This window comes from Lithobates pipiens, unplaced genomic scaffold (genome assembly GCF_037356315.1).
Source record: "Lithobates pipiens isolate NorthernLeopardFrog02 unplaced genomic scaffold, aLitPip1_a1.2 Scaffold_18, whole genome shotgun sequence".
In the NCBI taxonomy this organism is placed as follows: Eukaryota; Metazoa; Chordata; class Amphibia; order Anura; family Ranidae; genus Lithobates; species Lithobates pipiens.
In genome coordinates this window covers 350,031,998-350,059,375 of record NW_027507758.1, presented here as the reverse complement: position 1 = coordinate 350,059,375, position 27,378 = coordinate 350,031,998, and the positions used below count along the sequence as shown (strand labels likewise).

Below are 27,378 nucleotides of genomic sequence, written 5' to 3'. Positions count from 1 at the left end.
ACAGAATTCTCTTTTTTACCTCATCTGAAATGTATGCAAAATGAATTACAATATCTTCTTAAATTCCTCTAATTATTAAAATCAGACTTCACATGAATCAACAGCTTACAAAGCAGCATTACCCTCAGGTATCCGACGATGTAAATTTTAGCTTCATTATTGCATGCTGTATCTCGTGATGATATAACTGGACCTGTTCTCACCAAAGTTGCAGAGCAATGGTGAATAGTCTTGCACTGTGCATTTTGGATGCATTTACCTGCATTTTTGCTAATCAATATAATTCACTTTTAAAAACATGTAATACCTTAAAGCAATTTAAAGGCAATGTGTGTATTAAAGTATGAGTGAGCACCTATATTTCACTCAGAGAACTGTGGTCTATGAAAAGTACAGTTAAGCAACAAAAATATTTACCTTGTCAAAGCATATGAGGTTTAACTGTCCACAAATGTTTATTCTCTGTGGGCTGATACAAAAGATTCCAAGTTTTTTCAGGCGCCTCTGTGCATACACAATCCCAGCAGTTAAAGCAGCAGGAAGGGCAGGAGGTACTGTAATGGTTATGATGTCAAGTGACTCAATAATAATAGTGCTAGCAGGGACCTAATAACAGACAGAGGACACAATATACTGTTAAAACCTGATAAACGCATTCTTGATTTATTTATTTTATCGCTCAATATTAACTCTGCTAACTCAAAATAAATATCAATATATAAAAGCCAACAATATTACCTGATTTAAAATACTATTTACAACTGTGTAAAGGAACCCAACCCCAGCCACTGCAACCAGACAGAGCAGGAATAGATAGGCATCTCTGTAAAGCTTGAAGTCTGTTGGCTTTGGATACAATATGGAGCGAATAAGCTGTCCTTTAGATGTGCTGAATCCTGGGGGCACAACACACAACAGGTAAATTCATTATTCTGCAAGAGACAGTAAGGATTTGGTAACACTAAAGCTGGGTATACACGTACTGAAAATCAGGGTGGATATAAATCAATCAATTTTTGTTTTCTTTTAAATCAAAAAAAAAAAAAAAAAAAAAAAAAAAAAAAAAGGGAAGATTTTTTGGATTTAACTACTTGACCACTGGGTACTTAAACCCCTTTAATAACCAGACCAATTTTCAGCTTTCAGTGCTCTCACATTTTGAATGACAATTACTCAGTCATACAACACTGTATCCATATGAAATGTTTGTCCTTTTTTTTCACACAAATAGAGCTTTCTTTTGGTGGTATTTAATCACCGCTGGGTTTTTGTTTTTTTATGTTTTGTGCGATAAAAGAAAAGAGACTGAAAATCCTGTAAAGAAATTAATTTTTCGTAGTTCCTGATATAAAATGTAGCAAATTACCGTAGTAATTTTTCTTGATAAATGTTGCCCAAAATTTATACTGCTACATATCATTGGTAAAAATAAGTACAAATTGGTGTATATTATTTGGTCTGTGTGAAGAGAGTCTACAAGCTATGGTGCCAATAGCTGAAAATTGATCACACCTGAAGTACTGACTCATTTCTTGAGACCCTAACATGCCAGAAAAGTACAAATACCCCCCAAATGACCCCTTTTCGGAAAGAAGACATTCCAAGGTATTTAGAAAGAGGCATGGTGAGTTTTTGAAGTTGTCTTTTCCCACAATTCTTTGCAAAATCAAGATATTATTTTTCTTCAAAAAAATTGTCATATTAGCAAGTTATTACTCACACATAGTATATGCATAACACAAATTACACCCCAAAACACATTCTGCTATTACTTCAAAGTATGGCGATACCACATGTGTGAGACTTTTACACAGCGTGGCCACAGACAGAGGCCCAACATGCAGGGAGCGCCATCAGGCGTTCTGGAGCACCCAGGACAATTCTGACATTTCTCTCCTACATGTAAAAATCATCATTTGCTGGAAAATTACATAGAATCCCAAAACATTACATATGTTTTTTTTTTTTTGTTTTTTTTTAGCAAAGACCCTAGAGAATACAATGGTGGTCGTTGCAACTTTTTATCTTGCACGGTACTTGCGCAGCAATTTTTCGAAAGCGCATTTTTTTTAGGAAAAAAATGTGCTTTACAAAAAACAAAACAGTTAAGTTAGCCCAATGTTTTTGCAGAATGTGAAAGATGAAGTTACGCCGAGTAAATAGATACCAAACATGTCACCCTTCAAAATTGCATACGCTTGTGGAATGGCGCCAAACTTCGCTACTTAAAAATCCCCATAGACGACGGTTTAAATTTTTTTGCTGGTTACATGTTTTGAGTTACAGAGGAGGTCTAGGGCCAAAATTATTGCTCTCACTCCAACGTTCACAATGATACCTCGCGTGTGGTTTGAACACCATTTTCATATGTGGGCGGGACTTGCGTATCCGTTCGCTTCTGCATGTTGTTCATTTTAATTTATTTTAGTTTGACACTTCCCCCCCCCCCCCCCCCCCCCAAATTTTTTTTGGATCACTTTTATTCCTATTACAAGGAATGTAAACATTCCTTGTAATAGGAATATGGCATAACAGGTCCTCTTTGCAGTGAGATATGGTGTCAATAAGACCCCATATCTCACCTTAAGGCTGGAAAGCCTAAAATAAAAGCGGTGAGTCGGTAGACGCACCGGAGGGCGGCGGGAGGGGAGGACATCCCCTCTCGCCTCCCGTAAGAACGATCAAGCAGTGGAACAGCCGTTATGATTGTTCTTATGGTGTAGGGAAACCCCAGCTGAAAAAGCTGATATCTGAATGATGGCTGTAGCTGCAGATACCAACAATGACACCCCAAAATAGATTCTCCTACTGAGTACGATGATATGTGAGCCTTCCACAGCCTAGCCACATACAGAGGCCAAGTACAGCCGAGCATGGCCGGGTATCGCAGAGCATGGCCGGGTATGGCTGAGCATGGAGGGATGGATGCCTGGATGTGACTGCAATTGTCACAGAGCAGCGCAGTGGGCACTACATATCAAGCCCACAGTGCTGCTGCCATCCGATCTCTCCCCCTATCCTCTGACAATGTACTGATCGGTATACAGAGAAGAGAGAGGAACCGGCTCGGTTTACAAGTGAAATGCTCCGTAATTTGACAGAGAGTGATCACGTGGTAAACGGCCGTGATCAGCAGCCGTTCACCGTGATCCTTCGGGTCCTCTGGACCCGGTGGTCACGGATGTTCTCGGGTGCGTGCCCCAGGGGGCACACGAGAGCGGTATTCTGGGAGGACATCATAGTACGCCCTCCCAGAGTTAAGTAACCACCCTGTAGCCGTCATTTGGCTATGAGCCGCTTGCTAAGTGGTTAGATTTCTTGATTTTTATCAAATGTATTTTAATAAAATGCTTTTGGAGTAAAAATCTGTCTAAAGATGGTTTTCTATTTCAGATACATTAATAATTTAGTTTATTCAGCATGAAATTGAGCCTAGTTATAGCTTAGTTATGTAGCATGAGGCTGTATATTCTGCAATATTTACATTTTTTGGTAAACTCATTCAATGAATCCAAGCTCTGCAAGCTGAGATAACATGCATATTTCACACTAACCATAATAAAAAATAAAATAAAAAAAAACACAAAGTTCAGGAATATTCCTTTATCCCATTGCAAATCTAAGTACACTACAAACTGCATGATTGAATCAGTTCTGATATTGATGTTTTACTAACCCGACAGTCTATTTCAAATATGAAACCTTCATTTTGTTTGCAAAGATTAAAGATTATAACTACCAGCAAGAATAAGTCCTTGCATTTAAAGATCACCTGTCATTTTAGACCCATCATGGATCGTGCCGGTTAGCGGGCATCCACTCACCAGCTGCCCCCACGTCCCTCACCTTGTTGTGTCACTGCCGCATCACCAGCCGTCCCATCAAAGTGAATAAAACTGTTGGTGTGTCAACAGCGGGTCAGAATAGGAGCCGCTGCATAACAGAGATGACAGATGCCCACTATCCCCTCCTTTGTTTGCTATTCCTATAGAGTCGTTGGCCCTACATTTTTGGCAAATTGAAGAATATCAGGGGATATAGTTGGGTAATAATATAGAACAGATTGGACTTTATGCTGACAATATTATACTGTAAATGCGGGATATGCAGAGCACATTGGGAAAAGCAATGAGTATAATAGACACCTCTGGCCAGTACTCAGGACTTAAGATTAATTGGCAGAAGTCCTTTCTTATGCCACTGCAGCAATAATCAGAAATGGAGGAAAGGATAGATGCCCCACTTAAAATAGTGGACTCCTTTAACTACCTAGTGATCTATATAAAAAAAGACAACCCTCTGATGCATTGGTGGCCAATGTAAATAAATTGATGGAACATAGTAAACGTAAGCTGAGGATCTGGAGTAAGTTGCCATGGTCAGTGGTGGGTAGAATACATTTAATTAAAATAATTTTATTACCAAAGTGTTTTTTATATTTTTTCACACTCCCCAGTAGTAGTGCCTAAAATTTTTTAAAAGCCTGAACTCTCAATTTACTAAATTTATATGGGCTAATGGCAAATGCGAAGTAAAGCTTACAACGTTACAGCGGCCAAAACCAGAGGCAGGACTGGCTTTGCCCGATATTTACCCGTACTACCTTGCAGGGCAATTAAGACATCTGTGTACAAGCATACCCCACAATGGGGTTTATTTACTAAAGCTGGAAAGAGCAAAATCAGGCTCACTTCTGCATAGAAACGAATGAGCTTTCAGGTTTTATTACCAAAGCTTAATTGAACAAGCTGGGGTTAGAAGCTCATTGGTTTCTATGCAGAAGGGAGCCTGATTTTTCACTTTCCAGCTTTAGGAAATAAACCCCATTGTGTACTTAAAAGTGGGGTATACCTGTACTTGATATAGGAACAAAGTTTGGGAGTGAAGTACCTTTTAAGGATTGTCCAGGCCGAGAATCTATTGACAGGACTCAAGGCACGAAAAACAATTACCAAGGCTAAAGAAACCTATGCTCTCTTTGGCATGTGTGGAGGCAGGTTAAAAAGCTAACAGGATTAAGGGACATGCCATCTGCGTTATCCATGTGGAATAACCCCTTGAGGAATTAGGTACACTGCAAGATAATACATTCTGGATGCATAAAGAAATGTTAGTACTGGATCAGGTTGATGAAAGTGGGAATATATGCTCATTCGATTTCTTAACACAATATAACCGATTTTTATAGATTCCTACAGTTAAGGTATGCACTGCAGGCTCAATTTGGTAACGTTAATATATCAAAATTCCCTCTTATTGGAATATTAAGAACTCAGGGACCAAAGGGATTAGTATCTAAATTATATACATATTTAATGCAGGCCAAGATATGGGAAGCTCCGTCACAGATTAAAAGGTAGTGGCAAATGGTCTGTACATCTATGACAGATGAGATATGGAAGGTGGTGTGTAAATTCCATTTTGGAGTACCACCTGCAACTGATAACAGATTTATACAGCTGTATATAATGCATCAAGCCTAGCTCACACCACATAAATGAAAGTTAATGGGACGAACGGCATCCGTGGACTGTGAGGGGTGTTATCAACCAGGTGCTGATTTTGTGCATTTAAAGAGGGAGTCCACCTAAAAAAATAAAATAAAAAAAAATAAAACCCAGAAGCTACAAATACTGCAGCTGCTGACTTTTAATAAATGGACACTTACCTTTCCTGGAGTCCAGCGATGTCGGCAGCCGAAGCCGAGCAATCGTTCGACTCTCGGCTGCTGCCGGCGCCATTCTCGGTGAGGGAATCAGGAAGTGAAGCGTTGCTGCTTCACTTCCGGTTCCCTACTGCGCATTTGCGAGTCACGCAGCGCAATGAGAATGGTCCGTGCGGTCTCTGGACCCATGTGTGTCCCAGCAGATAGCGTGGCAGGACAGTAAGAGACAGACTCTGTGGGAGTCTATGCCCGGAAGTGGGTGCAAATACCTGTCGAGGTTTAATTTTTGTGTGAACCTCTGCTTTAATGTGGGCTTGCCCGGGCATTAGTAGACAGGTCTTTGATATATTATCAGAGGTGCTGGGAGACCGCATCCCATTCACTTTGGAAGTTTGCCTGTTAGGACTGGTTGAGAACCAGAAGTGGACTGGATATGCCAAGACCTGCCTAAAGGAAACCCTATTCATATATATTGTGTATTTGTTTTTTCTTTTTTTGGTTTGCATTAATCAATATGAGGAAACAAATGATTTGGAAAATGATGAAATGTGGTAATATCAATTTTGTTAATGCAGACTTATGAAATAAAAAGTATTTGGAAAAAAAAAAAAAATGATATGACAGTTGCTCTTTAAAAATGATGATTTAATGCGAGTTGATTTTAAATCAAGCCTTTTTACCAGTGTGATTTGAATTGTGATTTAAATTGTGATTTAAATCAAATCCACCCTGCTGAAAATTAACTGTTGGTATATACCCTGCTTTACAAAGAAAGCCACAAGTTTTCACAACATCTTATAGATTCTTTTGGGGTGGAATCAGAGGTGGATATGGAAACTTTGGCCTGTGGGGCCAAGCGGTCCTTTCAAAGCAGGGACAAAATTTCTATAGGCGAAACAAAGCGTGCCATACAAATTGAGACATGGTGTGGATTTCTGAGACCTAATATTTTTTCACATCTTCCTACAATTTTATTTGTGTCTCTTGAAAATTTACTTAACATCTCAGAGCTACAAAGAAAGTTGGAGTTGAAAACCCTTCTCCCTGCCAGACACAGTAATTAATCACAGGTTTGAAGGTACAGCAGGGACCATGTAATGCCCACTCTGATGTCTGAATGGTGAAGTTCTTTCTTTTTAATATACAGTCAGCGATGTCTTTGTTATACATAAATACTCCTATAATTCAGAGCCAGGTTTGCAAATACCAACATAATAAAATGTCATCTGTTAGGTTACCTGTCCGAACAATTATGGCTTTGACAGGCTCTCCAGCATAAAATCTGGTTTGAATGACATTGGTCCCACAAAATAATGTGTGGCGTTTGTGAACTTCTGTGCTATAGATTTCATCTTGTCCTTCTCTGGAACTAGAAGGATCTGGCAAGTTGGTCTTTGTCACAGGAACACTTTCACCTATGAAAAAAAAAAAAAAGGATATATTCAATTCAAAATTGGTACAAGACATACGAGTGTGCAACTTAGCCAAGGTGATAGTAATTAGATCTCAGAACCTCTTTAGAGCTGTCTTCAAGCCGGTCACGTGACTCACGGCCACTTTACAGCTCTGAGACATCACTTCTGCGGGAGGGACCATGATCTCCCTCTGACATTAGCTGGGGAGATCACATGACCTCCCATAAAAGAGATGTCTCAGAGCTGTAAAGCAGCCGTGAGTCACGTGACCAGCCTGAAAACAGCTCTAAAGAGGAATTTAGAGCGCTCGTTTATACAAACGACTTGGATAGTGCGGTATGCCATCCTCTAATAGGAGGGGATGGAAGTGACAATTTTAGGGTTTTTATTTTTAATAGTAGCCGAGAGACAGAGAAGACACTGAAATGTAGGGGGGGGGGGGGGGGGGGGAGAGAGGACAGCTACGTCTGACGGAGGGATGCACTTTGACCATGGTGATCAGGGCTGAGTAGCCCTAGTTATCGTGGTCAGTTTAGAGAGGCGCATACAGGAAGTAGCAGATTCAAGGTGGGGTTTTTTATTTTTTTTTACAGTTTAGAGGGGGGCAGATTACAACACACAGGCACTGTGCCGTGTAATTGCTTTAAGGGACCAGAATCTGAATTATTTATTTTTGTGGGTTAACAGACACGTTAATGCTCTTAGCTCTGCCTTACTATATGAATCAGAGTGGCAGGCCTGAAACGGCCTGCCAAACAAACCACAGTCACAAGTTACAATTCTGGATGATTTTTGCAATTTTCACGGCGATTTAAAAAAATAAAAATAAAATAAAATGAACGCTTTCTAATGGTCAATATGATGTGTTTTGATACAACTACTTGATATAATTACGGTTAAAAAAAAAAAAATCGTATCTACGTGGGAAAATCAAGGTAACTGGCTATGAAAAAAATGTTTTTCCCCCTTCCATTTGCACTATACTGAGTTCCCTTATGAAAGATCTCTGTGCTGTGTCCCGCCTGCTGTACTTCACTCAAACTTCCAGTTAGGGAGCATGTACTGTGGATTAGATTTGTTGCATTGGAGTTTTTTTTACTAAAGCTGGAGAGTACAAAATGCGGCTCACTTCTGCATAGAAACCAATCAATTTTGGGGTTTTATTGGCAAAGCTTAATTGAACAAGCTGAAGTTAGAACCAGATTAATTGCTATGCATAAGTGAGCCTGATTTTTCACTATTCAGCTTTAGTAAATAAACCCCATTAAGACTACATGCCCCACGATTCCTTGTATATGGGTCATAATGTACATGCAAATAATGATAAATACATGGCTGGGACCATGGACATTAGGGTGGCTATGATTAGCCTCAAGGGAGACCCTGAAAGGTAGTGTAGTCACCCGGAAATAAAATTACATTGAATGTTCAAAAACTCAGCAGGGTTGATTTACCAAAGACAAACACACTGTACATGGCATAAAAAAAAAATACCCCATCAGATGCAAAACCAACAGCATTTTTGCTTGCACTTGACTGCTGATTTCCATCATCTAGAGTCTTACCACATTCACTAAGCCCTCGGGAAAATGAGTGCAAGTGCCGTTGCAAAGTGCATGGTTTGCTTGTCTTTAGTAAATCAAAAAAAAAAAAAAAAGACTGAAAACCAGCATTAGGATATGATTTCACATGTTATCTTCATCACTGAGGATTTATTAAAAATTTAAAGTAGAACTCTAAAACAAATCCGTCTATTCCTGTAAAGTAAAAGGCTCTATACATACTTTTTCTGTAGCCACTCTGGGCCAGTCCCATGCCGAGCTGTCAGCGCCGGCTTTTTCTGTGTAGGCTTGTGCAGGAGAGGCAGCCGACAATGTAAGCCCCATAGTAAATCTATGTATGCCATCACCTCCCAGCTGTTAGCTGTTTCCTGCACAAAGCACCCGCCGCTGTAAACTAGACAAAATCAGCTTCAGAAAAGGGAGAAAAACAGTTTACCTGTAAAAATCCTTTTCTTGGAGTACATCATGGGACACAGAGCCCTAAGTAATAACTTAATAGATATATAGGCACCTTCAGGTGATGGACACTGGTATACCCAAATCCAGGAAGTTCACTCCCTATATAACCCCTCCTCCTTCCAGGAGCACATCAGTTTTTGTAGCAAAGCAATACACTTAAAGCCCAAAAAGAGGGGAGGGACCGCTGTGTCCCATGATGTACTCCAAGAAAATAATTTTACAGGTAAGCGGTTATAGAAATCCTATTTTCTTTATCGGACATCATGGGACACAGAGCCCCAAGTAATAACTTAAATGGGACAGCCCTTAGAAATACTATTTGAGGGGAGAGTGACACAACCCGCAGGGTCACCCCAGACATGAGGGCCTATACTGCTGCCCGCAGTACACTGCGCCGGAAGGAGCTATCCTCATACCGCCTTACATCCACCTGATAAAATTTTGTCAATGTATGTACTGAAGACCAAGCTGCGGCCTTACATATCTGAGCCATGGAGACCTGGTGACGCACTGCCCAAGAAGCACTAACCAACCTGGTAGAGTGCGCTTTGACTTGGAAAGGATGAATCTTACTCCTTAAATTATAAGTCTGAATTATAACTTGCCGAATCCACTTAGCGACAGTGGATTTCGATGCTGCCTGTCCTTTCTTAGGACCCTCTGGCAGAATAAATAAGACCCGAGTCTTTCTAATCTGAGCAGTCGTGTTTAAATAGATTTTCACTGCTCTCACCACATCAAGACAATGTAGTGACTTCTCTTCCCTGGAACATGATTTTGGAAAAAACAATGGCAGGAGAATATCTTTGTTCAGGTGAAAACCTGAAACCACTTTTGGCAAAAAAGTCTGGACGAGGGTGTAACACCACTCTGTCCTCATGAATAATCAAGTGTGGCTCTTTACAATAAAGAGCAGCCAATGCCGAAACCCTCCTTGCTGAGGATATAGCAACCAAGAACACCAGCTTCCTTGTCAGAAGGACTAAAGCCCCATACACACTATCAGATTTTCTGCTGATTTTTGTCTTCAGATTTACCAAAACCACGTAGTGCAAAGGCCTGCCTGATTGCATACAAATTGAAACTCCTAAGGTTTGACCTCAAATTATATGGTTTTGGTAAATCTGAAGGAAAGAAAAAAAAAAAAAAAATCTGCAGAAAATCTGATAGTGTGTATGGGGCTTAAGGGAATATGCTGTATTGGTTCAAATGGCTGTTTTTTTAACACTGACAAAACTAAGTTCAAGTCCCACGGTTTCACAGGAGGTTTCACTGGCCGATTAAGCCGCTTCACCCTTTGCATGAAATCCCGGAATAAAGGATGCGTAGCAAGCAGTCTTTGAAATAAGACCAATAAAGCTAAGTTTAATAGTACTCAAGGCCAACTTCATCTCTATGCCTAATTGTGGAAAGGCAAGAATTCTGCCAATGATATATCTCCGAGGGTGCCAACCCTTGGAAACATAAGCCCTCCAGACCCTATAACATAGTTCTGGAAGCTGCCTTCCTTGCATTAATCAGGGTAGAGATAACTGACCCCAGAAAGCCCACGTTTATTCAGAATGGGGATTTCAATAGCCTGTTAAATTTAGAGAATGTGAGAGTAGGTCTGGCCGTAGTGGGAGGGACCATGGACCCTCCACTGCCATCTTTACAATTTTTGCATACCATGACCTTCGGGGCCATGCTGGGGCTTTCTTTCCAGCTTGATCCTGCAAAGAAGTCGAGGCAGCAATTGAATAGGGGGAAATGTATAGATCAGTGAGAACTGACATGGGTCACCAACGCATCTGTTCTGCATGCGAGTGGATCCTTTGTCCTGGACATGAAGTTGACTAACTTCATGTTGAATCTGGATGCTAGTCCGGAGTCCCCCATCTTTGGCAAACAGCCTGAAAAATGGCAGGGTGAAGAGACCATTCCCCTGGGAGTAACTGCTGATGACTCAAGCAGTCCACCTGTCAAATATCTACTCTCGGAATGAAGACTGCGGATAAGCATGGAACATTCCTTTCTGCCAAAGTTAGAATATGGTTCAAATCTCTGCAAATTTGAGAATCTTCATGCCCCCTTGGTTATAGATATAGGCCACAGCTGTGGCATTGTTGGATTGGATCCCGACAGGACAATCCTGTAACCTGAAAGTCCAGGCCTTCAGAGCCAGACAGACACACTTCCCAAATCTCTAGGCTATTGATGGGCAAGGTTCTATCGGCTCTTGACCACTGTCCCTGGATAGTTGTCTTTTCTAGTACTGCTCCCCAGCCTAAAAGGCTGGCATCTGTCACCACTTTCCAGAAAACTGGTCTGAAGGATTTTCCTTTCAGCAGATTCTGGGTTAGTAAACACAAACTGAGGCCTTGGGACACTTTTGGGGACAGCCACATGGCAAGTCTAAAGCTTGAATTGTTTTGTTCCAAGTAGACAGGATACCGTTTTACAACAGTCTTGAATGGAACTGGGCATAGGAAACTGCTTCGAATGAAGCCACCATCTTTCCTAGCAACCTCATGCAAAGGCGAATGGAAAGATCGCCTTTGGACCTGACCATCCACACCAGCTCTCTTATGGAGTTGATCTTTGCCTGAGGCAAGAGCACTTTTTTCTGGACTGTGTCTATGATCAGACCCAAGTACCCTTTTAGCGGTATTAAGGAAGATTTCTCTAAGTTGAGAATCCAACCCAAACATTCCAGGTAACTAGTTGTAATGCATACGCTTTGCTCCAAACGTGCCACTGACTGGTCTATTAGCAATAGATTGTCCAAGTACGCCAAGACTTATGCCCTGTGCCCTTAACCTGGCTAGAGGTGGGGCCAGGACTTTTATAAACACCAAGGGTGCTGTAGCTAGCCCGAAGGGCAGGGCTACGAACTGGAAATGCTGCTGTTCTACCTCGAACCGCAGAAACCTTTTGTGAGCAGGGAATATAGGAACGTGCAGATATGAATTCCTGATGTCGATAGATGCCAGAAGTTCTCCTAATAGGATAGAAACTACTGACTTGATCGTCTCCATGCGAAAGGAGCGGATCTTCAGGAACTGATTTTGATTTTTTAGATCCAGAATGGGTCTGACATCTCCATTTGGTTTTGTACCATAAAAAAGGTTTGAGTAAAACCCATACCTTTCTCTTTTGTGGGGATCTGTATGATCACCCTGAGATATTAATTGGTCTAGCGCCTGAAACAGAGATTGTCTTTCCTCTGGATCTTTGGGAACGTTTCACCTCAGGAAACAAGATGGTGGAAAGTCCCGAAATTCCAGCTTGTACCCCAGAGTTACCATGGAAATAACCCATCTGTCCACGCTGCAGGATTTGCTGAATTAACAGATAATCCAACCTTTACCCATCACGGCGAGCTGCATTTAGCAAACCCTCAAGGACCGGGTTCCTTTATATCAGGGTTCCACTCCCTTGGACCTGTAAAAAGCACCCCACCAGGAAAGCTTTAGGTAATGTAGCATGACCAAAGCCCTGGGTCCCGGGGTCCAGCCCTACAAAAGGGCACGCAAAACCTCTTGCTTCGGATACAAGGCCCAGGTACCATCCACTTTGGCCTCAGTGGCACTTTGGATGGATCTGGTCTATGGAGACTATTTAAATCCAGCATGGATCCCTCCTGGAGCCCCTTAGAGCACATCTTCACTCGTGAGCAACACCTTAGACACTGGCGAAAAAACTGATGTGCTCCTGGAAGGAGGAGAGGTTATATAGGGAATGAACTTCCTGGATTGGGAATACCAGTGTCCATCCCCTGAAGGTGCCTATATACCCATTAAGTTATTACTTGGGGCTCTGTGTCCCATGATGTACAAGAAATAGATTTTTGCTTTACAGGGTTAGATTCGTTTTAGAATGTGGCTCAGAGTAATTTTAGAGTTTGTTTTTGTCTAAACTTCTACTTTAAGATCATTTGAAATTACTTATAGTCTAATTGATCGCCTATTGTTTAGTGTATGGCCAGTATAATTCATGCAATATTTGATTATTGCAAGCAAAACTAAAATCGGGTAAAAGGCCTGCTAAGCACACATGATATTAGGCTAGCACTACAATTGTTATGACTTTACTGAAGGTACACTGCCTGCATATATCAATACCTGTTAACATGCTTTCATTTACAATGCAAGTTCCACTAATCAGGACAGCATCACAGGGCATTATGGTCCCATTAGGCGGGATAAGCATGATGTCTCCAGGTACCAGGTCTATAGACAGGATTTCTTCTGCCTCTAAAAAAAAAATGAAAGAAACAGCAGGAACAAAGATCAATGCATGCAATAAGGATGAACTCAACATAACAAACCAGCACATACGCCCCCTCCTCTTTTTTCTTTACTCTAAGGCTGGGTTCACACTGGAGCAAACACAAACACTGCATGTGATTCGCACTGCATTGTTGTGCAGATCACATGCCATGTCTGTGCAATGCAAATTCAGCCATACAAAAATTCTATGGCTGAAATCACTTCGCATTCACACCAAAATGGTGCTGGACCCTTTTTGTGGTCCGCACTGGAATCATATCACATGTGCACACCATGTGATCAGATTTCTGTACCATTTGACAGTCCGCACTGTGATCTGCGAACCAATCTGGGGCTGTCATTATCTTTTTATTGACACCCACAGAAGTTCGCAGAAGGGAGTGAGAACTGCCTGCGAGTGGCATGCAATGCGGAATCCGCACAGGAATCGTGCTGGTTCCTGCTTCACATATGTGTGAACCGGGACTTCGTCCCAGAATAGCTAGTCTGTGACCTTAATGAGACTTAAATCTTACAAACACTTCTTGGAATACTACCTGCAAATAAGACTTTAAAGAGTAGTAAACCAAGTATAAGATTACTATTATTGCATTCTGGGCATAGAGTCAATGGCTGTACAGCATGAGGTAATGGAAGTTCTACTTCTTGATGCTGTGGAGGATAAAATGTAGCACTTCTACAACATCCGCTATACCCATTGATGGCTAAATAATCTACAAAATATATGGCAATAACAACTTATGTCTGCCAAAACAAGCACACAGCATACTGGAATAATTAACATAGAAACAGAAAAAAAAAAAAAGGGAGGATTCACAGTGCATCATTTATTATTGAAGAACTTATCAATAATTACTAAACATAGACTTTCACGCTATTATCTATAGCAACATCACTAATTCATCTAATTTTCAGGCACGTTAAAGCTGCAGTTTTTATGGTTTATAAATTCAGAACCATACTTTTGTTTTACATACAGTATCTCACACAAGTACACCCCTCACATTTTTTTAAATATTTTAGTATAGCTTTTCATGTGACAACACTGAAAAAATTACACTTTGCTACAATGTAGTTCATAGCTTGTATAACAGTGTAAATTATCTGTCCCCTCAAAATAACCCAACGTGTAGCCATTAATGTCAAAACCGCTGGCAACAAACGTGAGTATACCCCCAAGTGAAAAATGTCCAAATTGGGCCCAATTAGCGCCCCCCCCCCCCCCCCCCCCGTCATGTGTTACAAGGTCTCAGGCATGAATGGGGAGCAGGTGTGAAATTTGATGTTATCGTTCTCACTCTCTCATACTGGTCACTGGAAGTTCAACATGGCACCTCATGGCAAAGAACTCTGAGGATCTGAAAAAAACTATTGTTGCTCTACATAAAGGTGGCCTAGGCTATAAGAAGATTGCCAAGACCCTGAAAATGAGCTGCAGAACGGTGGCCAAGAACATACATCGGTTTAGAAGTTGAGTGCACGTGCTCAGCGTCGTATCGAGAGGTTGTCTTTAGCAAATAGATGTATGAGTGCTGCCAGCATTGCTGCAGAAAGGGGTGGGGGATCAGCCTGTCAGTGTCCAGACCATACGCTACAAAGTGTATCAAATAGGTCTGCATGGCCTTCATCCCAGACGAAGCCTCTTCTAAAGCTGATGCACAAGAAAGCCTGCAAACAGTTTGCTGAAGACAAGCAGACTAAGGACATGAATTATTGGAAACCTGTCCTGTGGTCTGATGAGACCAAGATAAACTTATTTGGTTCAGTTGGTATCAAGTGTAGTGGGGGCAACCAGGTGAGGAGTACAAAGGCAAGTGTGTCTTGCCAACAGTCGAGCATGGTGGTGGGAATGTCATGGTCTGGGGCAGTATGAGTGCTGCTGGCACTGGGGAGCTACGGTTCATTGAGGGAACCATGAATGCCAACATGTACTGTGACATACTGAAGCAGAGCAAAATCCCCTCCCTTCGGAGACTGGGCCGCAGGGCAGTATACCAACAGGATAACGACCCCAAACACACCTCCAAGATGACCACTGCCTTGCTAAAGAAGCTGATGGTAAAGGTGATGGACTGGCCAAGCATGTCTCTAGACCTAAACCCTATTGAGCATCTGTGAGACATCCTCAAAACAGAAAGTGAAGGAGCCCAAGGTCTTTAACATCCACCAGCTCTGTTATGTCATCACAGAAGATTGAAAGAGAACTCCAGTGGCAACCTGTGAATCTCTGATGCGCGCCATGCCCAAGAGGGTTAAAAGGGGTTGTAAACCCTCCTATGCATGAAGGTGAAAAAACTTGTCACTGACCGCACCTCCGTTTTACTTACCTAAGCCCCATAATTTCCTCCGTGGAGACGTGTTCTCCCTGTCTGCACGGGCTCCCGGCTCTTGATTGGACAGATTGATAGCAGTGCAGCCATTGGCCCCCGCTGCTGTCAATCAAATCCAATGACGCAGGCGCCGGGGCCGAGTTCAGCATCATGTCTATGGACGCAAAGGCTGGACTCGGGAGCGCACCCGCACAGTAAACCCCCTCGGGACAGCGATTCTCCTAGGGGGGTTATCTGATGTGAGGAGGAGCGAGAGATGCAGAGGGACCCTAGAAGAGGATGATCGGGGCCACTCAAATGAGCTGCACAGTGGCAGTATGACTTTTTTTTATTTTTTATTTTTTTAACAACAAACGGGAAGGTATAAAAATCATTTTAAAGAGGTTGTAAACCCTCATGGTTATTCACCCTGACCCGATCCTTCTCCGGCCGGGAACGATCACACCAGCTCTACCTGGTGTCTTGTGTCCTGATTGGCTAGATTGATAGCAGCGTGGCCAGTGGCTCCCGCTGCTGACAATCAAATCCAATGACGCGGTGCCGAGTCCTGCATTCTGTGTGAATGGACACAGATGTGAGACTCGGGAGTGCTCCCGCACGGGTGTCCACCAAGGAGACCGCTTCTCCAATGTGGACACTCGGTGTGGGGAAGAGTCCCCAAGGGACCCCAGAAGAGGTAGATTGGAGACAAACGAACTGCACAGTGGAGGTATGACTTTTTGCTTTTTTTAAAACAAGGGTTTACAACCCCTTTAAGGCAGTGCTGGAAAATGATGGCCACACAAAATATTGACACTTTGGGCCGTACTCACTTTTGTTGCCAGCGGTTTCAACATTAATGGCTGTGTGTTGAGTTATTTTGAGGGGCAGCAAAGTTACACTGTTATACACTGTCATACAAGCTGTACGCTTTACATTGTAGCAAAGTGTAATTTCTTCAGTATCGTCACGTGAAAAGATAGTAAACAAAAATGTGAGGGTGTACTCACTTTTGTGAGATACTATATATATATTAGTTACACCTTTATTGCAACCTGCCCTATTGCGCTCTCAGGAGTTAATCACTAAGCAGCCTGTTCAGAAAAGATTCTTCAAAATTGTACCAATCCTTAAAGTGTTACTAAACCCAGGACCCTGCAATCACTATATCTGTTCTCCCACAGTACACAAAACATGGAAATGCAATTATTTTTGTAAATATAAACTGCTAAATACCCTTTCTCATCAGCAGTTATAGAGCAGTCTTGCGACTTCTATCAGTGTCTGGTTAAAGCTTGTAGGAGTTCTTATTCTCCCACGATTGAGCAATGAGAATGCAGGAACACCTGACCCTCTGTTTGGCCAGTGCTGATTGGCCCTGTGCTGATCACATGTATTCTCACAAGGAAAAGAAAGAAAAAACCTCCCTAGCAATACACACCAAACTGAGTATGTGCACCCTGGCTCTGTAAATAAATCAGGTCATTTTTTGGAGACAGTAAAAAGAGGATGATCAGACAGGATCAAAACAGCATTTTTACACAATTCAGAGGATTAACACCTTAGGTTCCACAGTGTGTATAACAAGCATGCTTTACTACACATACAGACTGATTTTACTGTTGTGGGTCTAGTAAAACACTTAAAAAAAAAAAAAACACGTTTGTATCCCAGTAAGCTGTTCACATGCCTTAAACACATGGTGCAACAGGATAGCTAGGCCAAAAAGGTCTTGTTCCCTACAGAGGGGATCAACATCCTGCCAAAAGTGGGCCTTCCACTATCAGAACACAGGAAAGCACAGTAACTAAAAAACCATTGGTACACTATGTGTGTGCCACAATTAGGCTATCGCTGTCACTCTTAAGCCAGCTTTACATGAAATCAAAATTTGTCCAACTCTGCAGGGACTGGCTAAATTTCAATCCATGTACCAATCAACTTCTGTACAACCAGCCTGTTGAAAATTTTTCACTATAGACAACAGCTCTGATCAGTGGATTCTGACTGTCTGCCCTCCATTAAAACACAATAGCTCAGAGGGAGCGATAACCCAATCCACCTAGAATATGTGGCTGGGCGAGATTGGGTCTTTTTTTCGTTCAAACCACTGGTTGAATGAAAAAAAAATAAAAAGAAGAAGACTAACCTTACATGAAGGAGCTAGTGTACACACAAAGCCAGACTGATGATGGTGTAACAGAATGACGGCTTTTTCAAACAAAATGGTCTTCTCTGCTAACATTAATAAGCAGCAGAGAGACAGACTACTGCATTAAAGGATAAGTTCACCTTTTGTAACATTTTAAGCTCCTGTTCAGGGTGCAACATGGCACAGATGCACCGGCCCTTGCAACCCGCTCCCATGCTTTGAGAGCCGGGGATCATCTTCCCCTGCTCACTGTCACAATCTGAACAAAACATCATTCATTCAGTGTTCCATGAATGTAAATACTACAAGTACCGACAGCCTTTACAGCTGCCAGCTTGCAGTTCTCAATGAACAACTATGGCGCTGTTGAGCACTTTAGAAGTTTGCAGTCAGCGCAACTGCCTACTGGTATTGGAGGTATGGGCAGACCACTATACAGAGAGTCTGCAGGAATGTGACATTACACCCATGATCTGCAGATCGCGGGTGCAATGCTTTAGAGGCTCCTAATAAATTCACATTTTATTACCTGCAAAAAGATGCACATTTATTTTTTTCTAAAAAGGTGAACTTATCCTTTAAGCCTGGGCACTTTGTAGGTTACGTAAGAAAGGGGTTTAGGGACAAAAGCCTTCTGTCAGTAACAGGAACTACAAAAGGTGTAAAACGAAAGGTGAAAAAATAAAAAATAAAATAAAAAAAAGCCGCCCCCCATTGAAATTATGGATGGGGGAATCAGCTGCTATGTTACTGTATTCCCCACCGGCAGAATATTATAATCAGTGTTGCCGGCTATATCCAGTGGCACCGATTGTTCCTGCTGAACCAGCAAAATTTCAATCCACGAATGGCCGGCTTAGAAATTCAAATCTAAAATACTAGTGTAGAGAACAATGCAAGCTTATGGTTTACACCATCTAATCCAATTCCCTATCAGAGCAGGATATACTGTAGCTGTCCACGCTAAAGCCTCATACACACGATGAGAAAACTGGATGAAAAATTCCTCTTTGGAAGCAATCGTACAATAATCCGATTGTTAGTGCACAGCTGTCTGAAATTTTCCAAAGGGATAAACCTGAAAATTTCTTTTGTCCAATAGCAGATCATAGGATTTTCATTTAATCAGTACAGTTGTCCAAAACTACAATACAAATACATTACAGCACTTGCGATTTTTTTGTGTCGTACGAGAATTTTCGTAGTATCCTATTCGCATTTGATATGGAGACTAGCATGCAAAAAAAAAAAAAAAAAAAAAAAACGGACATTCATCTGATAATCTCATTGTGTGTACTAGGCTTTACTGGATGCACAATACTTTATGAAGATTGCCCTAAAACATTTATAGAGAACACCTTACCACACAAACATGGGAAAGTTCTTTAAATTACTAGTGTTACCAGCCCTTACACCACACGCCATGGCATAAAATAGATCACAGATCAATAATTTACCTTCGTTTGCACGGTACACGGAAACTCGGACAATACTGTGAGCCGCAACCATATCATGTAACATTGTATATTGCTGTGAAAACAAAAGGTATCATCATGAACGAGTCAGTATTATCTAGCCACAGACATTTCAGCGTGAGTAATGAATATCAAGCCAAACAACTGAACAAGGGATCCATTTAATGTTTTACAAAAGACAATAATTAAAAAATTAACCTGCTATAGAGATTTTGCAGATAACTCCAGTTTAGGAGGAGCTTTTAAAAATGCATGCCAAGCTTGTAATATCCAAGTAGGTGTGCTCATTTAATAGATGTCAAACATGCACACCTCAAAGTGCATTTCCACTTTTGCAGCCAAATTTGGATAATTTAGAATTGTTACAGGTCCCCATTAACATAGCACAACTTAAAGGGGCGTTAAGCCCAAAACCAAACATAGAATATATTGCAGCTCATCAGTAGATGTGGTGTCTGCATTAGTTTTCTTTTCATTAGGCTTTTCCCCTCTATATTGGCCAATAACACACCTTCTGTATTAGAGTGTCCCCACTCTGGTTGAATGAGCACAGGGGGCTCCTTTGAACAGCAGTATTGTCAGTCTGGGGGTTGCAGGGGGGTTAAATATACTAGCAGATACTAACAAATTGAAGCACTCCCCCTAATAATCGGTTACAGCAAACCGTTTTGCTCCATTTGGGATAAAAGGTTTTACATAAATAAAAGCTGATCATTGTAAGCTCCCCCTGCCAGTTGGAAACTGTTGGTCTCATCACTGTAACTGTCCCAGTAACAGTTACAGGGATGAGAACGATCATTTACAACTGGCAGGGGGAGCTTTATTCCAAAGGGATAAAAAAAAAAGGGGATCATCTGAAAGAGATCTAGATGAAAATAGAAGAAAGCCTAAAGATGAAAACGAATGCATCCATCACATCTAAGAATTGGTAAGCTGCAATATAATGAATGCTAACATTTGGGATTAATACTACTTAAAAATACAGAAAATGACTTTTTTACAAATAAAATGTATTTTATATATAAAATTGTGTTATGTTCATTATTCCTATTCAACTTTTTAACTATCATGAATTTTAATGAAAAAAAAATTAAAAAAAAATAGTACAATCCAGTATGTAAAAAAAGGGCTTTAAGCAAAAATTAACCCACATAAATTGGACACAGAAAATACAAAAAGAGAGAAAGTAACTTACAGTAACAGTACATATGCTGCACATTGCACAATAATATTAATAAAAAACAAAATAAAAACAAAAAAACAGGCATAATATAAAATGCCAAAGACTAGCCTCTATGTTTGAGTAGACATACGGTATTTGCACTGTTTATAGTGTTAAGAAATAGAAGAACCATAAAACAAGACAGAGGGTGCATATATACACATCATACTACTAAGCCGCCAGGTCAGTTGCATCAAAGCTTGTTGTCAAAGTAAAACATCAGCTTCCAGTCCACGATATATCATCATTCACATCACATGATGGGAGTGGGACAACTGGAAAACCCAACAACAGGCTAAGGTGTTTCAAGGACTTGTCTCCTCCGTACAGCCAGAGCTCTGAGGAGAGGCAAGTCCTAAATCATGTTCGATTTTCCAGCTGTCCTAGGCTATAAGTGATGCGATATGATGTATTGTGGACTGGAAGCTTACTTTGGCTACCAGGTTGATATAGTACACCTGTTGGTTTGTTGTAGATTACTTAAGCTACCATATGAACAAAGAGAGGTCTTCCTTAAGATAATGCACTAGGCCGGGGCACCCTCTGTCTTGTTTTATTTCAGACAGTGTATCCACTGACTTCCCTAGTCATAAGAGGGCATCAAGGTAAGACATGTTAAGTAATGCCAGCAGGGAAAAATGTAGGCAACAGTTTGGGGCCCACTTCCTTCCAAGCACCAGAGGTTGTGGAGTTGATTTACTAAAATTGGAGATTGAAATTTTTTTTTAATATATATATTATATTATATTATATTATATTATATATTTGTGGGGGATATTTATTATAGCAAAATGTCAAAAATAATGCGTTTTTTTAAATTGACGCTTTTTTTTGTTTATAGCGCAAAAAATGAAAATCACAGGGGTGATCAAATACCACCATAAGAAAGCTCTATTTGTGGAAAAAAAGGACGCCAATTTTGTTTGTGAGCCACGTCGCACGTCCGTGCAACTGTCAGTTAAAGCGACGCAGTGCCGAACCGCAAAAAGTCTGGTCTTAAGGCAGCAAAATGGTCCAGTCTGAAAGTGCATAAGTACCTTAAAATATAAATTACCTGGCCTGTTTGGCATTAGTAGAAGAACTAGTAGAACTACTACAAAGTACATACAACTGAATATCTCTATTACTAAGTAGCAAAGTTTGTATTATATATATAGTACTAGATGAATTGTCAGTAGTTTAAGAGAATGCTCGTCGGCGAATAGTAGTGATAATAGCCATCCAGGAGGGACGATGCCCACTCTCCAATGCAGCCTTATATGCAGCTGTCTCCCGAGTCACAAGTCTGAACCACGGGGAACGTCCGCAGAGAAAGTACTCCCATCTCCAGTGTCTCTACCGCAGGGAACGTGCTCACAAGTCCAGTGTCTTAACCACAAGGAACGTCACATGTCGGTGAGCACACCACTATTGCCCATGCACAATTTTAGGCACCATTATCGCCAATTCTTTTCTTTCGGCAATGTGGCGAAAACACTATTTTGTCCGATATGGTTCAGCAGCCGAAATTTTGGTGCATCCCTAAAAAAAGATAGTGGGTATTTCTCCACTCCAGCTTTAAAGTGAACCTTATGGACATCTACCCCGCACAGCCACATAATTTTAAAAATATGACCGTGAGTGCGGAAAGCAGATCCCGGGGATCGCTGTCACAGGGAAGGGATCAGGGGTGTGGGTGGAGGTTGCTGAACATTTTACAAGTGAACTTATACCAAAGCCTAGGTTCTTATCGAGTGCGGGAATGAAATGATGCGATTTCAGCTGAACTTGCACCATTTCATTCCCGCATGTTAGTCCCGATTTCGGCTGCGATTATAAAAGACATCTGTAAGGGTTTCCGCACAGATGTGAATGGAAATCACACCACAAAATTCGCAAAAAGTAGGACAGAAACTACTTTTTGAAATTGTTGCAGTGCCGCAAACGCAGAGTAGCACCAATTAGGATGGTGCCATTGCCAGCAATTCTTCCAGCGGCATATTTTTTTATAAACAATATACTCTACTATAACACGTGTTTATACGAAGAAAAAAAAATGGCTTTACAACCACTTTAATAGATGGAGCATTTTTCAGAAGTCCAAGACTCCCCAGAGGGATTAGCAAAACTCCAGTGTGGGTTCCCACATCTCCGCAGTGTGAACCGGCCCTAAGAGAGGCCACAGGCAATACTAAACTACTAATCTTTTGCCCTCTCCCTTTCTTTTAACGAGCACAGCTTTCACAGTTTCTTTCCACAGGTCTATACTTGTGTAAATGCCAAAACGGTTCTGCATTGGTATTTACCTATGCATGCAATCACAGTGTATTTTCCCAAAATGCGAACGTGGTATATTTGGGGAAATACAATATACATGCTCCCTGATTGTGGCTTGCATGTGGATTTTCTGAACACAAGTGGATTTTTTTGAACTAAAGTGGAGAGTTAATAACCAGGAGTTGAAAACAGGAGTTAAGACAGGAGTCTCTAACCTCTATCCTACCTCCATCCTCCCCTCCATTTTAAAGATCCCACTGCAAGGGGCAACCAGACAGCTTTCCAGAAATGTCAGGCTGACAGCAAGCCAGATTCACCGGAACCAGAGTGTTTAAAGGGGACAACCGCAGGCAGGTAAGCTCGCACCTCCACTCCCACCCCCCCCCCCCCAGTGATTGTTCCAGGGACTCCGTCCGACCGCCTATGGGGGTCAGGAGGGAATTTTTGCCCACTGGTGCATTTGGCTGCTACTGTCAGGGGGTTTTTCGCCTTCCTCTGGAACAACCATAGGTTAGCATACCCCTACCTCCGGCCTCCTTTCCATTTTTTACGCTATCCTAGGACGACTATTCCAGATCACAGCCAGACTTCTTTTCTAAGCAGAGACCTCCACCTTAAGTAAAGGCAGCTGGAACAGCCAGCAACCGAATACAACAACTCCTTCCGCATCCATATAGGCATCCCCTGATCAACTTGCGCGCTAATAGCCTCAAGCACGGCGGCAAGTCTGATACCTAGCCCCACCTCAGGATCAATACCCTGATCAGGATCATCATCTTAGGCCCATAGTACCATCAACAGCATCCACAAACCATGTGCTACTTCAAATACTCAGCTGAAGTTCTGCACAGACTAAGGAACATCAACACCACATTGCCATCTTCCATACAAAAAATACTTCAAAGAGAACAACTATTAAAAACCGGACGACAAGCAGCTCCCAACCACAGGAAGACATCTACTCGACCACTACAATTAGATTGCGCCTTGATTAACGCCAGGTCTGCAGTCAAACATAGACTGGAAGTACACGACTTCATCATCGAGAACAATGTAGACTGCCTCTTCATCACCGAAAGCTGGTTAACCTCTGACTGCAACACCATCCTCACCGAATTGGTGCCGGAAAACTACAGGATCCTAACCGAACACCGGATAGGGAAAAAAGGAGGAGGCCTAGCAGTGATCTTTAAAGGTCACCTGGATCTCACTAAACCATCATCTCAGAACCCAGTGTCTTTTATGGAAACCCTGACGCTACATTTTCAAACAACACCCCATGACACCACTCACATTCTACTGTGCTACAGACCACCGGGACCAAAGTCCAATCTTCTTTCACCCCTCACGGAATCCTTTGCAATGCACACCCTAAAATTCAAAAATTTCCTGGCACTCTGAGATTTCAACCTTTGGGCAAACGAGCCTAAAGACCCCATCGCAACTGCCTGCATCAATCAACTAGAAGAACTGGGTCTACAGCAACTGATAAAGACTCCCACGCATGGGTCAGGACACACCCTGGACCTCATTTTCAAACAGAACATCGACGTCAACATACTCGACAACATAACTCTGCCATGGACGGATCACCATGCCATCAAATTCAAAATCACTACCAACATGACCAACGCAAAACGGAAACCTGTAACAACGCACTGGACCAGATCGCATAAAAAACTGTACTCCGAAGCCTTCAAAACCACTCTGTCCAAAAAAATATCTACAATAACCTTAAACCACTCTACGGAGGAAACACTCAACTCCCTGAACAAGGCATTACTGCAATCAGCAGACTCGGTAGCACCAAAACGCAGGGCTCTCAACAGGAAGAAAAATGCTGGATGGTTTAATAGCTCCCTCTCCGTACTAAAGCAAGAACGCAGAAGAGCGGAAAGAACATGGAGAAGAAATCCCACCGAGGAAAACCTATTTAACTACAAAGGTCTGACAGAGAATTATCGGAAAGCAATCTTCAAAGCCAAAAAGGACCACTTCTCATATACAATCTCAACGGCCGCAAACCAACCACAGGAACTGTTTAAACTGGTTAATCAATCAATGAATCCGGTGTGCTTAGAACCCCCAGAAAGCGAATCCCAGGATTACTGTGACAAACTGTCGGATTTTTTCATCGATAAAGACAAAACCATCAGGGAAACAATTTGTCAGAAGAAAACATCCAACCTCAGCCAGCAAATACATAAAGAGGATGTCCGCACCAACATACCGCAACCGCCAAAATTTTCACTATCCCCAATTACAGTAGACACCGCAAAAAACATCATTAATAAACTGCGTGACAGTACCTCACCTATTGACATCATCCCCACAAAACTACTGAAAGAATGCTCCGACATCGTGGCTCCAACCATAACCCACCTCATAAACCGATCATTCCACGAAGGGATTGTTCCCAGCATCCTCAAACAAGGCATCGTCAAACCTCTACTCAAGAAACCAAACCTGGACCCTCAGGATCCAAACAACCGTAGGCCGATTACAAGCCTCAACACCATTTCTAAGATCATGGAGAAAGCTGTAGTACATCAGCTACAACTTCACCTGGATACTCACAAACTCCTGGACCCGCTGCAATCAGGCTTCCGCCCGGGTCATGGAACAGAAACAGCTCTCCTCAAGATTTGGGATGACGCCCTCGAAGCAGCAGATGACGGAGAGCCGTGTCTCCTCGTACTGCTAGACCTAAGTGCAGCGTTTGATACAGTAGATCACAATACTCTACTCGTCCGCCTCACAGAAGTAGCCGGAGTCCAAGACATAGATCTCCAATGGTTCGCGTCCTTCCTAGGAAATCGGTCACAGACAGTGAAACTAGGAAAATTCCTCTCCAAAACTCGGGCAGTCACCTGCGGAGTCCCTCAAGGCTCTCCGTTGTCACCCGTTCTCTTCAACATTTACATTCGCCCACTCCTTCAAATCATCAGATGCTCAGATCTCTGCTTCCACTCTTACGCTGACGACACGCAACTTTATTTCCGGATCAATGGAAAAAAAGATCACCAACAACAACTTGAAAACTGCCTCAAATCAATAGAGGACTGGATGACCACCAACTCCCTCCAGCTGAACCAATCAAAGACAGAGCTTCTTATCTTACACCCAAATCATAAGCCCGCAACCAAAACCTCCTGGTCTCCACCAACCGTCTTTGGGCAGACTATCTCCCCAAAGACCAAAGCGAAGAGTCTCGGGGTTATTTTAGACGCACAAATGTCAATGGATGCGCAAATAGGATCTGTAGTCAGTCGATCTCACCATCTGCTGCGAATGCTTCGCAGACTCATCCCTTTTATCCCAAAGAATGACAAAGCAGTGGTAGTTGGAACAATCATTAATTCACGACTGGACTACGCAAACTCGCTTTACATAGGATTACCACAATATCAACTTGCGCGATTACAACTGATCCAAAACACGGCGGCAAGGCTGATAACAGGAAAAAAACCCTGGGAATCCATTTCTCCTTCACTGAGGAGCTTACATTGGCTAACCGTAAAAAATCGGATCACGTTCAAGACCCTTTGCCTCACCCACAAATGCGTGCATAGAGAAGCTCCGCAATACCTAATGGAGAAAATAAATCATTACACACCAAACCGCAGTCTTCGATCAGCCAACAAAAACCTCCTCCTCGTGCCCAAAGCCCGGTATAAATCCAAGGGTGATCGGAGATTCGCTGTCCAAGGGCCTCGGCTATGGAATGCTCTACCAATCAACATCCGCCTGGAAGAAAATCACCTGGCTTTTAGGAAAAAACTCAAGACCTTCCTCTTTTAGCAGATGATCAAAGCTCGCCACAGCGACTAGAGGCGATTCAGTTCGCATTGTGCGCTATATAAGTATTTCATTCATTCATTCATTCATGCATGCGTGGGTAAACACTGAAGCAGAAGAGATTAACATTTACACGAATATGAACACTAACAGCCACTCACTCGTATTAGCAGCTGAAAACAGCAGCTGTAACTCTGTTTATCATTTCAAGGGGACACTGCCAAGATAGTATTAAAATTGGTATATACGAATCCAAAGGCTGCAACCTATAATGCTCATACCCATCAGGTGTACATCTGGGCAATATACAAGCTGTTATCTGTGGTGCACCAGTTACTGTGCACAGATAAATGTGTGTATGTTACTTATACTTTTTAATACATTTGGTTTTATTTTGCCTAACCTAAACCCCATACAGAATCTGTGGGGAATTGTCAAGAGGAAGATGAGAGACACCAAACTAAACAGTGCAGACAAGCTGAAAGCCACTATCAAAAGCAACCTGGGCTTCCATAACACCTCAGAAGTGCCACGGGCTGATCACCTCCATGCCACACCACATTGATGCAGTAATTCATGCAAAATTAGCCCCGACCAAGTATTGAGTGCATACTATACTGTCTGTACATGGACAGCCTTTTAGTAAGCCAACATTTCTATATTAAAAATCTTTTCCTTTTTTTATTATTAGTCTTCTGTAATAATACATATTCAAATTTCCTGATACACAGAATTTGGGGTTTTCACTAGTTGTTAGCCATAATCATCAAAATTAAAAGAAAGAAATGCTTAAA

General features: G+C 41.9%; 1 protein-coding gene across 2 annotated transcripts in view; it reads right to left on the bottom strand.

Annotated features, from left to right (window-relative positions):
- Positions 1–27,378, bottom strand: part of ATP13A3 (ATPase 13A3) — a 172,425-nt gene that overhangs the window by 64,918 nt on the left and 80,129 nt on the right. For both annotated transcript variants that reach the window (XM_077487469.1, XM_077487470.1), the window contains exons 9-13: positions 19,291–19,363; positions 13,205–13,336; positions 6,904–7,080; positions 739–896; positions 418–606 (exon numbers count right to left, since the gene is read on the bottom strand). In XM_077487469.1, the coding sequence (XP_077343595.1) occupies positions 418–606; positions 739–896; positions 6,904–7,080; positions 13,205–13,336; positions 19,291–19,363 (729 nt within the window). The remainder of the gene's footprint in view (positions 1–417; positions 607–738; positions 897–6,903; positions 7,081–13,204; positions 13,337–19,290; positions 19,364–27,378) is intronic.